General features: G+C 38.5%; 1 protein-coding gene across 2 annotated transcripts in view; it reads right to left on the bottom strand.

The window, feature by feature from the left end:
- Positions 1 to 325: 325 nt before the first annotated feature.
- The window catches only part of HDAC9 (histone deacetylase 9), a 450,604-nt gene continuing 435,306 nt past the window's right edge, over positions 326 to 15,623 (bottom strand). For both annotated transcript variants that reach the window (XM_041466346.1, XM_041466340.1), the window contains 3 exons: positions 15,174 to 15,258; positions 9,901 to 10,054; positions 326 to 833 (listed from right to left, as the gene is read on the bottom strand). In XM_041466346.1, coding sequence (XP_041322280.1) covers positions 794 to 833; positions 9,901 to 10,054; positions 15,174 to 15,258 — 279 coding nt within the window. In that variant the 3' untranslated portion in view covers positions 326 to 793. The remainder of the gene's footprint in view (positions 834 to 9,900; positions 10,055 to 15,173; positions 15,259 to 15,623) is intronic.

The raw sequence follows: 15,623 nt of genomic DNA, 5'->3' as shown, positions 1-15,623 counted from the left end.
ACATATGGTGAACGCTACTGTCAACTACAGAGGGTACAGCACTTTTTCTTAAAGGCAAAAGATCATTTTAGAGAATCATGAATGTGTTTTTATGATAGAAAAGATTACATGAAATGGGGAGGGATGACCAGGAACAGGGAAGAGAAAATAAAGCACCACCAAGCACAGTACTTCAGGGGATTTATAGTACAATAAGAAGTGCTTTCCCTTTAGCTAAAATCCCTCATCATAATTTAAATGCTTTTCACTTATTCAGCTAAGAATTCATTACAGGAGGTTAAAAAATGGCACATAAAATAAGGGTGGGTTTTTTTTTTTTTTTTCCTTCATTACACAGAGCAAAGAAAACAAATTCTATTAACAATTTAACACGGTATGAAAAAAATTATCCAGTAAAAAGTGTCAGAAAGTGATTCACGGAGTTCACAGAGTATGTTGCTGGCTGTTGCATTTCTCATATCTATAATCTATCATGTAGGATTTTGCAATACTCTATTTCACAATTTGTGTTGGTGAGTGGGTCAAACAGCATTAAAAAAGCATGCTCTGGGCTCTTTCTCCCAAGTCCGTTTTACTGTAACTCTAGAATTGTGTCGGTTACATTTAAGGAATCTTTCAGGCTCTTTCAACTCCATCCAAAGAACAAGTGAAGCTGCTACTCTGAGTTTGGTGCCCAGTGTTTATGTTCCATCTGATCTGTGCCACCCAAGAAGCAGACAAGACATGTCTGAGGGTGCTTTGGGGGATACACAATGATGTCACCCACAGGAAATATCAGGGAGGACTTGGCACTTCACAAGGCTGGCTCTTCTTCCATGGGCTCACCAGCAGCTCTGTAAAAATAAACAGGCAATCAGAATACGGCACAAGAGTACACAATGACATTGTAGATTTCCATGCATAATCAAAGCTGATTTTTCAGCTCTCTCAGATGTTTATTTGTGTTATTCAGCTATCCATAAATAGAGTTTCTTTCCTAGGAAGTATAAACAAATGTCAAGTGGAAAAACATTTTAGATCCAAGCAATCACCGAAAATGTTCCTGTTTATATTAAAATATGTCAGAATATTTTATAACATTTTGTCCAGAAATGTACATGCTTTGTGTCAACAGAATCAAATAATTTAATGAAAAAAATAGCTGTGATACTTATATTTTACAAGCTTTTGCAGCTAAAAATACATGCATTTATTTTTTTCAAGTGCACACCATTAAAGAAAATTGCTCACTAGTAGCCAAGTAGTGTTGCCTCTGAGGTTCTTCTCCAGTCCCTTAGTTTTTGATTTTGTGTTTTCATAAACATATTGCCTGCCTGCTTGCAACTGAACCTGATCAGCAGATTGCTATCAAAGAAAAAGGATGTAATAATTATATCAAATCAGATTATATCTCTGTCTTTCATATGGAAACCTCTGGGAAATTATCAGCTTAGGAAAGATGAGCTCTCTAAGAGAACCAATAAGAAAATGATGAGGACATATATGATGAGTTGATGTCAAGTCTTGCAATTCCTCGTATCTGACAATCTATTGCACCTGATGAATATGATAGCAATTATAAAATGGGAAGCTTCTGAGATATTGGAGAGACTTCACTATTGAAGGGCAAATAATTTGGGGAGAATAATTTTTCATCTCAGTCTTTCAGCCTTAAGAACTATTTAAAATAGTAACTTTAATCAATTTTGAAATCAGGAGAGAAAAGTAAATGTAAATTAATAAATTAGGTGTTTACCAGTTAATTCTTCTAAGCCAGTATAATAACTGGCTTCAGTAAAACATTCCTCAGAAAGTACAAATTCATGAGATCCCATGGAAAAAAAAAAAAGGGGGGGGGGGCTTGCTTGGGCTTTGTTAATTTATTCAGCAAGGAAGCCAGAGAATTTTAAATTAATCTGGAATTTATTAAAGACTTTCCCAATGAAAAAATCAGCAGTATGTCTTCAAATTATTTTATACAGGTTATTCCTTTCTGCTTTGGAATGATCAATGATAGTATGTTGAAAAATATGTCAGGTGAATGACATGTGAAAAAGACGATCTTTTTCAGACTAATCACTTTCCAAAGGGTATAAACTCTAAAAGATGATTAATAAATCTTTCGTTCCTCACCACATGGTGGAGGATGTTTCCTATGTACAGTAATCACTGCAGCTCCCTCATTCCTGAGCAGTGAGGGGAAGCCCCTTTGCACTCCCTCTTTTCCCCCTTTTCCTTTGTTCTGGCTTGCAGCAGAGAGCACACAGTGGCAGCCAGGGTGAGATGGAGCCCTGCCTGCTCTGAGGTGCTCAGGTGCAATTAAAAGATCTCACACCAGGTGAGGAATTCATAGGGTGTGTTGCTGTTGTGCCAACCACACACTTCCACTTTCTCCAGCCACTTGTGGGAGACCTGAAAGTCCTCTGGCATAACACAGAGGGTCAATAAGCCCTTGTTAAACATCCAGAACTTTATGGGTCTGTCTGGAAAGAAGATAATATGGAAGCATATGACAGCTCAGTTTTTAGGTTCTGCAAATCAGAAACAATATGTGTCAATAGATTGCAGGTGGTGATTGGCAGATCAGGAAGGAGTGAAGGAAAACCTCTGGAAGGGAGAGTAGGGGCTTGGACTATTCATAAGAACCTAGGGAAGCAGTACACGCAACAGTCTGTTCACATGTGTTTGACTTCTGGGACTGACAAAGTACAACTGAGGATCTTAGGACTTTTTTCACAGGGAAAGTTTTCACTGACAAAGGTGCTTCTGAGGGGCAGGAGTGGCCCTCACTGATCTTCAGTGCTATATTCTAATATATTCCAATATATTCCAACAATAGGCCAAAATTCTTCACCAGCCAGAGCATAAGCACCAAAAATAATTTTTATATATAAGTGCCAGATGCAAGGTCCATTTTAGGAAAGGAGATAAGGTTAGAACTCCATGCAATCCAGCTGCTTTCTCACAGTGTGGGTACTCTCATAGTCTTCTTCAATCTCCTTTTGAAGACTTATGTTTATGTTTTACCTTCATTTTATTAGTGTCAGAGAAGTCACCGGACTTATCCCGTGGTTTATCATTAAAAACATATATTTTTATGAGATAACGGCTCAGGCCTCAGGCTAGAGTTTTGTGTGAGAGCCAGTATTGTTTTGGGGCCAAAGGACAGAGAGAAAAACACTGTAAATCCTATAGCACTGAGCAGAGAATCAATCTATACCCATTCTGACAAAATCAAAAGTTGTCAAAAGAAAAATCGAGGGGGCAGAGTCTGACAGGCCAAATTTGTGTTACTTCAGCTTTGTCACTGTGAGTTACATCAGTTCAGTCAGTTCTCCCGTGGCTGACAGGAAGTTGGCATAAAAACATAAAACAGGCAGAACCCCCATCCCACATTGTGTGCTCGGAGCAGTTCCTCGAGATGCAGCTGTGAACTCAGGTCTGATCTCAACCAATTCCATGCAGTCAGCAAATTCAGAAAGTCACCAATTGAGATTGCAATGATTATAGAACCACAACTGTGATTTTTCTCTAAGGCTTCACGGTGGCTCATTTAAACTGCAAGTTCCTAGGAGCTGAGCCCTCCTGCATTCACTTTTCTTTGGTGTGCTGTAAAGAGTTCTCATCTCTAGCTCTCTATATGTAGAATTCTGACTATGGCAGAATTAAATAATCTCTTTGCAATTAATGCTAAATAAAATGATGTTGTTTAAGCCTTCAAGCAAAATAAATAGATGAGTCAAAAATCCTACCATATGGATAAAATTTGGCAAAACATGTGATATCTTAAATATTGTTCTGTGGCAATTAAGAATAAAAGTTATTTATAATAAAAATATTAAGAGTAATTGACATCTACAATTTTTTTTAAAAAGTAGTATTTAAGAATGTAGATAAACTCTGTACATCACCCAAAAAAGAAAATGTTTCTCTTACCTTATTTTTTAAATGAGCATTACAGAGAGTCCTCTTAGCTAAATTATCAGACACACAAAAAATAAAAAGTCAAGGTATGTTTCCAAGGTAGAAACTGAACAAATGATAGATTTTTCTGGCATGGTATGGCTATTTTATGCCATAATCTGTTCCTAATTTAACTCAGCTGTCTCAGGGAAGATCGTTGTAATTGAAAAGTGATCCTCTGGTAGCAAAGAGCTGGGGAAAAAGAGATACATTTCTATATCATGAAGGTGATTTGGGGAGTGTCTAAAGACATTATATAAGACATCCTGAGTAAGTGTATATCCTAGTAAAAATGGACTTAGTATGGATCAAAGAGAAAGGAACTAAAAGTAAAACCATCCTAGTTTTAAGAGCAGAATAAGGTAACTACATATATACTGTCAAAAGAGGAAGTAACATCCGAAAAAGGTAAATTAAATAAAATATAAACTCTGGCAAGTTAAATGTAAATCCTCAATGAAGCAAACTAAAGGAAAGTCTGAAAAGCAATATATTAAAGGCATAAAAGCTAATAATAAAAAGATCTTTCAAAATACATCAGAGGAAATGATCAAAGCATAAAAGGAGCATCAAGGAAGGTAGACCACAAAAGTAAAATGAACTATTTATATCTGGGTTCACTAGAGATGTGTCAGTGAGATTTTATTACTTGCAGATGAATTATCCTGAACTGAATCAGTGCTAGAACAAACTGATACACCAAACATTGCCAAATTTCTAAGAGCAGATGATATCTGTTGCTAAGTTCCAGGGGAATATGATTAGGATGCTGTTAAAGAAATAGTTATTGAGCATATTCTACAGCTTAACTCAGCAAGAGGTAGAGAAGGCAAGAAAAGCAATTCCCCTTTTGGAAACCACCTGAGGTACAGTAAGCCTGTAGGGCAAAATTGAAAGCAGCTACAATCAGAGATGGAATTAGCAGGCATTTAGGTAACAGTCATTTGGGTAAGAGTTAGGTCTTAACACTTATAAAGATGGCAATCCTTTCAAATTTATTAAAAGTTTCTGAAAGAAATTAGGGAAGGGGGATCAAGTGATTTTCCCCTGCAAAGAAGGTCTTCCAACAATTTTATCCAAGTGCTTAGAAGAACCTTAGTTGTTGAAAGAAGGTCCTTTCACAGATTAACAGTGCATCAAAAGCAGGTAACACAGAATAATATTGGTGAATTTTTACCATGGAGGAATTCTCCAGAGCATCTCAAAAAGACTAGGCAGACTATGAGTAGATTTAGGTGAAAATGTTTGGTGATGACACCAAATCGCCAATACTACTCAGCTCTAAGGCCCACAGCAGCATTTCTGTATGGAGAAGAAGGCAAGCAACGCAAACACAGAATACACAAAATGAGGGAGGACAGCTTTAACTGTTTTAACAGTGATGGCTATGACCGAGAGCTTGGAGTTAATGGCAGAGGAGCAGAAAGCCACAGAAACAAAACATCCCCAGTATTAGCTACTGTGTAAATTCACAATATGCCCAGGACCTGGAGTCCTGCATGCAGCTTTTACTCCATCTCAAAGAAACTACAAAAAGCACAGAGAGGAGCAAAAATCATCAAAGGTAAGAAATTATTTCCATACCAGCAGGAACACAGAGTCTTGAGAAGTTCAAACCTTTAAAACCAGATATGGGTCAAAGATTATAGGTAAGAAAAGAGGTGGTTTTCTTTCTCACAATACAAGACCTAGGGGTTTCCCAGTGATTTTATTGGTTAATTAGTAAAAGCAGTGTGATGCCTGATGAGGCTGTGGGGTTCACTACCCAAGTGCTCACCCAGAGGTGTAAGCTGGTTCCAAAAGGTTTTGAAAAGTTTACGCCTGTGTATGTATCCTCAAGGCTTTTACACAGGATGGGTCAGATAGAGCAGTTAAGATCTATCAACTCACCAGGGCAAGGCTGGCTCTCAGCCTCTTCTACTCCTGATTCTCTTCCTTATGAACCCACCATCAAAGGACAAGAAGGTGAGCAAGATAAGGGTGTAGGTTGACCTGGGAAAGCTGTTCTGCAGCTCCTGAGCCTGGGGGGGATTGTAAGACCTGTGAGGTATGGCCAGGTATGTGCTGTGTACTCAGGACAGCTGAGGTGGATATCCGAATAGTGAAATGCCAAGCAAAGCTTTATGCCAGACAAATATGGCAAGTGACCCTAAATATGGCAAGTGACCCAGCTAGCTGCACCCCACAATTCAACCAGATTTGCTCTAGTACGTAATATAATGCAATTTGACAGAAACTGCAACTGGTAGCTCTGTAACACTAAGAATAAAAATTATACTTTGTTTTCATTTCCATTTGAGTAAAATCTATGCTCAGCTAAACCAGAGCCATAAAGTCAAATTCTGATAAATGTCATTCTCAAGATTTACTGCTTCCTGTAAAAATAGTAAGTGCAAAAGATCTCCCTCCACACCCTTTTCTTTTTCCATTTTAAGAAGAAACATACAGAAGCTCCAAGGTATCAGGACAGCAGTGCACTGAATATTTCACAGCACAATTTCTGAAACAGATGTCTGGCCAAAGCAAAATTCTAATCAGCTAAATCTGTATCTCACATAGGGAATAAACAGTTATCAACACACAAAAGTTCTGGTAGTTAGAGATGTTTTATAGGGCATGCCTGTTCCTCTAATTGCATCTCTATTTAACTCCCCGTCAGTACCATACATCTTTCCTATCCTATCCACAAACTCTTTTTTCTGTATCTTTACTCTTCCAAAGGCTATAATTGAGATTCAATTGGACCTTAAGATGCAGAGTTATGCTTTGGTAAAATAAAACACCAAAAGCGTAGCAGCTTTACACATTTTTCTTCATTTGCCCTGCCAGAGAAAATCAAGTAAAAAAATAATCGGCACTGTCACTTGAAGAAAAGAAAGAGAGAAGAAAGAAATAAAAATACTTTATATGGGCCTTAGCCAGGAGCATTTTATCCATCAGTGGTAAATGAGTCAGATATGAGTTGGCCAGGAAAAGAACTGCTTTGCCCAAAATCTGAGTTTAAAGTGAGTCATCTCACTCCAACACCAATATATCCTCCAACATAACTGGCCAGAGTTTCCCACAAAGAGACTCTTGCTGCTGCTCTTCATCTGGAGGCCTGACCATCCAGAGCTGAAGTCGACAGGATCTCTGCCATCGAATCAGTGAAACAGGCTTAGAGTTGCAGGCCAGAACTATCAGCCTGGCTGACCGTGGTGGGAATTAAGAGGAAGCAAACTGACTCCTGGTGTAAGGAAGGAACCTTTGAGGCTGCCCTGTCAACCACAGCACTTCCTGTTCTGCTCCTACCCTACCTGTCACAAGCAACTTTCCCAAATGAACACTCAATGCAAAAGCTTGCAACAGGTCTTCAGAAGGTGATCCCATCTACACCAGTAGGAGGAAAGGAACACCTTCTAACAGAGCTTGAGACCCTACTTGACTCGCCACATCCCTGCTGCCCTCTGTTTGCCGTAGGAAGTGTCTGGAGTAGGTGCATTGCATACATGGTCCTTTATTACAACAAACATTATAAAACATGAAAAAGCAAAGCTGAATTGTCTCTACATTCCTGCTGTTTGTGTTGGTATGTACCTATGAAATGGATGGTGTGCTTCTGTGAAATGAAATAAATTATACAGAACCCAAAGAATGCAATGTCACAGACTCACTCTCTGGACATTCCATGATGGATTTTCATTCACACTCAAAGAGCAGGCAGGTCCTCTCAGGTTTCCTCACAGCTGAGGACCCTCAAATTCCAACTTTCAGGGGGATCACTTTTGATTCCATATTGTTCCTTACATTCATCAGGAAGAAAACAAAGATAATGATGCTCAGAAGCCTCAGAAAACCTAACTATCAATTTTGGTCCAGTAGGACACCACCTTCCTTGTCCTGTCACTCTCTAAAGGCAACCTGGCTTCATGTGACTTCTTTGAGGGTTAAAAGTATAGAAAGAGATTTCAGGATGCATGCGTGCGTAGGTTTTTTTTTGTGCGGCTGACAAATATCTGCAGCACCACAGAAGATATTCCAAACGAAGTCATTTTTCCACAAAACAATTCATCACAATGGAGTCATCCCTACAAGAGTCCAGAACTGATGAAGTGTAATGAATCTGGCAGCCACATGAATTCCACTTGTGCACATTTCAGTACATCCATTTTTTGCCATGTGTCTCAGAGCTGCCCTGAAATTCTGTTTTCAGAATGGGTGGAAACTGTCACAGGTTATCAGTTGGTAAGTAATAAGTACAGTAATTAAGTGCAGTGTTAGTCAAAGGGTTATTTTGTTCAAATCATGTAGGAGTAGTAGTTGCTCTTGGTAGTTGTAGTTTTGAGTGGAGGCACATAACAAATAAAATTTTTGGTTATTCTCAGCAATGTATAAATACACAAAATTAACCATGCCCTTTTCCAGACAATTTATAGCTTTAATTTGCTTCACTGCATTATTTCCAGTACTTTAACTAAAATTATTTATATTTCAGAGCTATGCACACACAAGTGGGATTTTTTTCTGTCCCTAGCTAGCTGAAGTGTCTTGTAACTGTCAGAAACTTATATGAAAAACTACATTATTCCTTAGTTGAGCACTGCTTACCACAGTCACAAATCTAAAATACATCTTGTGTTCATCATGTATTCTTCTCTAAGCTTTTATGAAGTTGTCTGCAATAATCCTAGCACAAGAATAGCCATGGCATATTAAATATAATTACAATTGGAAAGGTTATTATGAAAATACTGTGAACTTTATTAGCTAGCTCCACTCCCTGTGTGTCCCTTTGAGCCATGCCTCAATTCTCTGACAGATGAGTGTTGCCACTGTTGTGAGGGATGTTCATTGCCAAACACATCCACAGCTTTGAGCATTGCACTATTCCCCTGGGTGCCTATCAGTTCAGTTCTGATTAAAAGACACAACACAGGAGGAAAGAACTGAAGCAACTAAGAAGCAGTCACAATGTGGGAGCCATGGATCTTTCTGGCTCCACTCCCACCACTGCTGTCCCTACCACAGCTCCCTCCTTTCTCTACTGTTGTTCCACAGCCTGATGAGCTGATGAGTCTCCTTATAAGGCTTTTTTCATCATTCCTCCCCCTTCTCCTCTTTCCTGTGTAAGATGGAATGCAAGTAGTTCCACTACATTTTATGTCTTTCTCTACTGGTGAAGACCAGAAGTATTTGTCCTTAAAACAAAACAAAAAAAAAAAAGGAAACTCCAAAAACTTCTCCAGTGGCTTTTCTGATTATAGATGACACAATATTCAGTGGCTACTGTGGGTTTTTTACGTGTAATTGGCAAAGCACACAATAGCATTTACTGCATCATTTTCTTAATTTGCAAGTTGAAAGAAATTTTCATTAATGTAAAAAACAGATGAAAAGCTGGAAAAACCAGCACTCTCATTCTTTGCTGGTCTACCTTGATCTTAGTACATAGAAAATGCTGGACTTAATCCTGGTCAGGATAGCTTTAAGTTTTATACTGGCACTGTTCACATTTCTTCCAGGGAAATAACTTCTAATGCCTGTCTAATATCACTTAATAGTGATTTAAGTCCATCGTTACTAAATTTATCTGACTATTTGTTGAACCCCTTCCTAGAAAATTAAAAGACATTTTAAAAGCTTCTAATGAGAAGAATACAGTTGATTACACTTGACCATGTCTATTTACTTCATATAGATACTGCAGTTTTTATGAAGTAGCAAGAAGTAGACATGAGAAGAAAAGAAGGTTCTTGTATTAATTACGAATTTTAGTGCAGAAATAGAGACAACAAACCCTAAAAAATGCTAATATCTCTGCTTTCAGTGGCTAAGTGAGAGAACTGAAATCCAGGCATGAAAAATTCCAGGTATCTCAATTAACAGGTAATTTTGAAACAACCCTTAGTCCTCCTTTCTTCTTCGTTTTACTTGGCTGGAGCGAAAGCCTTGTTGTCTGTAATAATTTCATGCACTTACCTGCTGCCTTCCTGAGGAATACACTGCTCAACATCCACTGAAAGAGAGGCCATAGCTGATACTGTTTCTGTCTCCTCCCTCTCTTGCTTTTGAGACTCAGCCAGAGCACAATCCACTGGCACAGAGTATGGCTCCACTGACTTCCAGTACTTGCCTAAGGAAAACACACATAATAATTTATGGGAATTTTAGCTAGCATGGTGGTACAAGAACAGTAATCACTTAGTTCAACACTGAGTGATTATAGTTTAAAATCTCTGTGGTGTAAGCAGTACAGTTGAAATTTCAGACTGCAGTGAAGAGGTCTATTTCTGAGCCTAAGAATGCCAAGTTGGAAAGTGCTTTCTTTCCAAGAGCTGTGTCACACCCTTCCCCAGAAGGTAATAAACTGGAGGAGTAACACACAGACTAATGAACACAGATTGTCAGGAAGGCTATTGGCTTTATCTACACAAGGTGATGGGAGTTCAGAGCAGGGTTAATAACTAGAAGTTCTGATATGGCACACAGTTGATGCAGAGACAGCAAAATGTAAAAAAATGTACATTGTGCAAAATAAAAAAATGTACAAAGTGCTCACACAGCACTGTCTTGAAAAGGAAAGAAGTCAGAAATTCCAGCTCAGAAGTGGTGCTGCCAGAACAATCAGGTTTGTTAGTCCTGGATGTTCTTTCTCCTCCAACCTCAGGGCGTATACTAGAACAATAATTTAGTTAAAACTTTCATATATGAACTGGCTGTTGCTGGAAAGCTGCCAGGTATCATAAGGGATAGAGCTTTCTGGTCTGCTATGTAAAAATACAGCAGTGGATTAAAAGCATGAGTATTTTCAGATTTCTGCCTGCAACACAAGAACCTCATCAAGCAATGCAAAAAATAATGGCAGGTGACTCATCCTAAACATATAAAATGATCTGCTATTAAGAAGTAGCAGCATGGCTATTAAAAAACTGTTTGATTATTAGAAACCACATGAATAAGTACGAATTTACATACATATTTCTAAACAGTCCAGTAAAACACTGAGCACTCATTAATTGCCAGGTGGATGACACCTGGGGATTAGGAGCTTCGAGAAGTCTGGGAGCTCTGGACCAGAGCTTACTCAGTGTTTAGCAAGAAGCTTTCAGCAGCTGCTGCAGAGGTTGGATCAGGGTACTTATCTGAGAATTAGACAGAGGGTTTCAACAGCTGTGAAAGAGAGGGGATCAAGTAGGGGACCTTTCCAAGGACTAAAAGGAGGATTTTGGCAGCTGGGCAGCAGGCTGAGCTGAGGTGCTTATCCAGAGGGTAGCTGGAGGCTTTGACAGCTGGGAGGCCAGGCCAGCAGTGGTGCTGCCTGTGCTGAAGAAAGGCTGCTGAAAACTCCCTCTTTGGTAACACAGCTCTCAACACAGTTTCAGGCTTTTGGAAGGATGAACTTTTCCCTCCAGTGAGAAAGCAGCTGTCAATAAAGCCTAAAAATGTCTTTATTCAAAAACATCATTGCAAGATGAAAGCCCAAGTCAATCTTCAAGAACAACAAGTGAGCATGGCCGGAGTGTTTCTTTGAACTCTAATAGTGAGCACGTTTGAGTAGTTAGCAGAATCTTTAAATAACAGGGACCTTCTGGGGATAAAATGTAAAGTGTATTAAGTATCCTACAAAGTTGAGATTAAGTGTTAGGAGGTTGGCTTTGCTCCAAAAACATGAAAGACAGAGCTAAAAAGTTATGTACATAACAGTAGGCTCAATGATTGGAGCCTGGCAAATTTTATAAAAACAAGACAAAAATATTCTCTATTATTACTGTGCTCAGAGACCATATTCTCTATTCATTAAAAAATACACTAAAAACAAACAAAAAAGTTATATGAGCATTCCACAGTGTTCTCACAGATCCTATGTACAAAAGTCAGTCTTTGCAATATACACCCAATTCAAACCCTATAATTTATGAGCTAAATGTTCACAGAGTGGGTGGGGCTTTTGTTGCAGAAACAGATGTGCAAGAAAATCAAATCTGTTGGCATGGGAATAATACCCCCTCTTGCCTATAAAAGAAATGAACCCATGTTCACTGCTGGAGTTTTCAAGGGCTTTTATTCATAAAATAAAATATAAGTACCCAGCTACCACTGTGTTGCTCTCCTGCAGCAACAATAAAACAGCATCAGTGAGGATTGCTGCATCACATTCATTCATTCACACACAGGCTTGCACACCAGCTGCGCCCTGAATCCTGACTTTCTTGTAACATTAAAACCCAGGGCCAATTCAAGCATATTAGTGGGCTCTCTGCGCCCATTTAACTGCCCTTCACTCCAAGATTGGTGTTCTTTGTTTCCCCACATTGAGAGCTGTGTTACGAGAGGGGCTTCAGCCATAGAGGGAGCAGAGTCAGGCCAGGAGGCAGGTGGCAGCCCATATACTGCAGTGGAGGGTCCTGGAGACAGGAACTACCTGGCAGGGTGTTTGTGGTTTGTGGGAAAAACGTTTAAGCAGTCACGATTAGAAATAGCATCCAGGTAGCAGCAGGTACCTCAGGAAAAGAAAGCTCTGTGATGCTTGCAAAAAAACAAGGATAGATTTTTCCCTGAAATCAGAAAAATGTATTTTACAAACACCTTGGGTAACCAGAAGAACTTTGCAAGCTTCTTTTTATCCAGGACAACATTTATTTGCTGCACACAAAACCTACAGGCCTTGAATGCATGTTCAGCCAAAAGATTTGCAGGCAAAGAGTTATGGAATGGGGAGTCAATCACAGCACACAGCTGCTAAGGAGCTTTGTTAGTAGGTATGCTGTGGATTGACAATTAGAAGTCAAAAAGTATTAGCCTCAAACCACTCTGAAAATGCCATTTCTACTGTGCTCTACTGGAAAGTGAAATTCTACGAGTGCCGTTACACTCATTGACAAGAACTTGGGGAGCTCAAGAGAAAGAAGGAAGCATACTGTTGGTTTCATTCATACAAAATTGAGCAATCATGGATTGCAAGGAAAAAACAATAAAGCCAAAACAGTCTTCTAGGTATGCTTTGGCTTTCGGCATGAAAATGTGCTTAAACCTCCCTCAAAGATTTGTGTGAGCACTGACTATTACCAGGAAATAATAAGAGGGAATGTTTCTGTCACTCCTATAGGCATTTGTAATTGCCTTTCAAAGATTTGGACAGGACATACCTTGGCTTGCTTGAAAAAACAATGCTTAGGGTATTCTGCTACTGGACAGGATTGTTTAGAACTAGCTTATTACTTGGGTGTGGGAATTACTAATTTCAAATTTATTACATTTTCAAAGGAGCTTTGGATCACTGTCAACACAGAACGTTAATAGAAATTCTATTCTAGTTAGAAAAAAAGTTGTCTCTTAGTTTCTAAGTATTGTAGCTTCAAGGTTTTGCAAAAAAAAAAAAAAAAAAAAAAAAAAAAAAAAAAAAAAAAAACAAAAAAAAAAACAAACAAAAAAAAAACCAAAAAAACAACCACACACAGGAGGGGCTTATTTGGTATAAAATGTTGCTAATATTCATTATGAAAGTTGGATCATAGAAATCCAAACCCAATATCCAAAGGCAATGCCATGATCCAAACAAACCAAGCTTTCTCAGTACCTCTTGAGGTGCTACTCAGCAGCCTAATACTCTCCAGCCTGTCTAACTCTCTAAAATATTGAATAGGTACTTGCTATTCTTAGATCTAAATATGCATCACAAAGCTACACTGAACTTCCTCAGGGCTCCTTTCTGTCATCCAAGCATACTCCTTTCTAATACTTGGTCTCTCTCCAGACAAAATGAGGTAAAGATAAGTTTTTAGGTAGTTGCAAGAAAAGGCAGAATGCTGTATTTAAGTAAATCTAAACCCAGAGCAGGCTGACTAAGGTTTCAGAAGAGTCCACTGGACTGCATGACTGTACCAGTTCAGCTGAAATGTAATTGTGTTAAAATTGAGTCATTCTGCAGAGCTCTGGACTATGTTCTCAGATTTACACTGTATATTTCTTCTTAAATCCACACCTTCTCTCTCAACAGCCATCATTTGTGTGTATTCCTACTCTTCTGTTTGTCTGTTTCTCAATTCACCCTTTTTGTGGTTTCAGATCCATTTTCCATTACATACATGTTTTATTTCAAACAGAATTGCATCTCTTTTCCTTGTGTCTCTGGTCTGCGTGTAGCATTCTGCCCTTATTATCATTTGCAAATCTGTTCTATCTTGTGCAATACATGAATCTCCTTAACCTGCTGACTCCTTCCAGATTATTAAGAGATTATTAGCAGGGAATTTTAACTCATGAGCTACCCAGGGACATACCACTCAGCACGAAGGACTTATTGGAACATATTATATATAGCTGTTTAATTAGAGCTTTTCCATATCTAGGTGTCTACTGGATATGCATGATGAATTATATACTTACAATATATTTTCTTTGTCACCTTGCAACTAAAATCAGATGGATAAATACTGCATGAACAGTGAATTGGGCATGGTGTTTCTTTTAAAAACTGCATTTATTTTACGTAGATGAATCCCAACCACTTGTGGTTCATCTCAAATGAAGGAAAACATTTGTTATTCATTTGTTATTCTAAAGGAGCCAGCAAACAGTAGAAGTCAGGAAGCTCCCACTGGCTCAGTAAAATGGCAGAGACAAGAAGATTAGAGAATTTAAGGGATGTGTGCTCAGTTGGACTAAAGCAATTGATGGCATAAAGTTCTTCAGTAAGCAAATGCCCTAAAGCATCTGGGTAATTAAGGGTTGGGGTCTAAGCCCATAAGTGAAGAAATAATGTATCCTCTGTCTCAGAAACAATAAAATAATGCATTTTTTAGCACTGTTCCATAGATCAGTGCCCAGTTGGAGCTTTTTAGCTTTATCTCAAGCTCATGCGAATCTCAAAGTGAGTACCTTCTAAAGGGCTGCAAAAACAGAATCTGACAACTATTTGTTAGAGCTTTAATTTACCTCTCTGTTCCTGTCCCTCACTGACAAACATCTATTTCATCCAAGCTGCTCTGGAAAGAAAAGATTTGGGAATATTCAGGAATCAGAAATGTTTAAATAATTTAATGGGTTACTTTTTCAAGGCTAAGTATGTGGCAGAAACAAAGAGATGCTGAAGAAAAAAATAAAAGCATATACATATATGTATATAAATATTAGACACTGCATGTCAATTTATACATAAAACGTTTTCCCACTCATTTCATTTCATGACATTAATTAATAATAAAAAATAACCCCAAGCCCACTAACCCACCAACTCAAACTGAGAAACATACTTTGAATTTCAGTGGTCTTTTTTAAAGAAGCTATTGCATTCATATTGGGGATTTGGTGCACAATATCTTCCGGGAGAGGCTCCAGCTGAAAGAATAGAATAGAATAATATAAATATTCAATAAGCCACAGGGACATAAAACAAACTGAAATGATCTAATCCTCAGGAAAAGCTCAGCCCAAGAACTGGTTAATATGTTGCTGGTATCAGTTCTAAATGTATAGTCATGATTTTGTTTTCTGTTTTCCAGCCATGTAATTGAATTCCAAGGGGCTTTTCTATTGGCTGCAAGACTAATCTATGGAGTCTCTGAAGCAGGTGCATGTCTGTGTATTATTCATTAAAAAATGCTAGTTATTTGTGTAATTTTTGTAGGTTCCTCACAAACCAAATTCCACTGCGTCTGTGTACGCAGCTGGGCACTCCAAACAAAACCTTGCTGAAGCCACAC

Source organism: Pyrgilauda ruficollis, unplaced genomic scaffold, assembly GCF_017590135.1.
Source record: "Pyrgilauda ruficollis isolate IOZ18807 unplaced genomic scaffold, ASM1759013v1 scaffold2, whole genome shotgun sequence".
NCBI classification, from domain to species: Eukaryota; Metazoa; Chordata; class Aves; order Passeriformes; family Passeridae; genus Pyrgilauda; species Pyrgilauda ruficollis.
The sequence above is the reverse complement of the archived record's forward strand: the minus strand, read 5'-3'. Positions and strand labels throughout refer to the sequence as shown.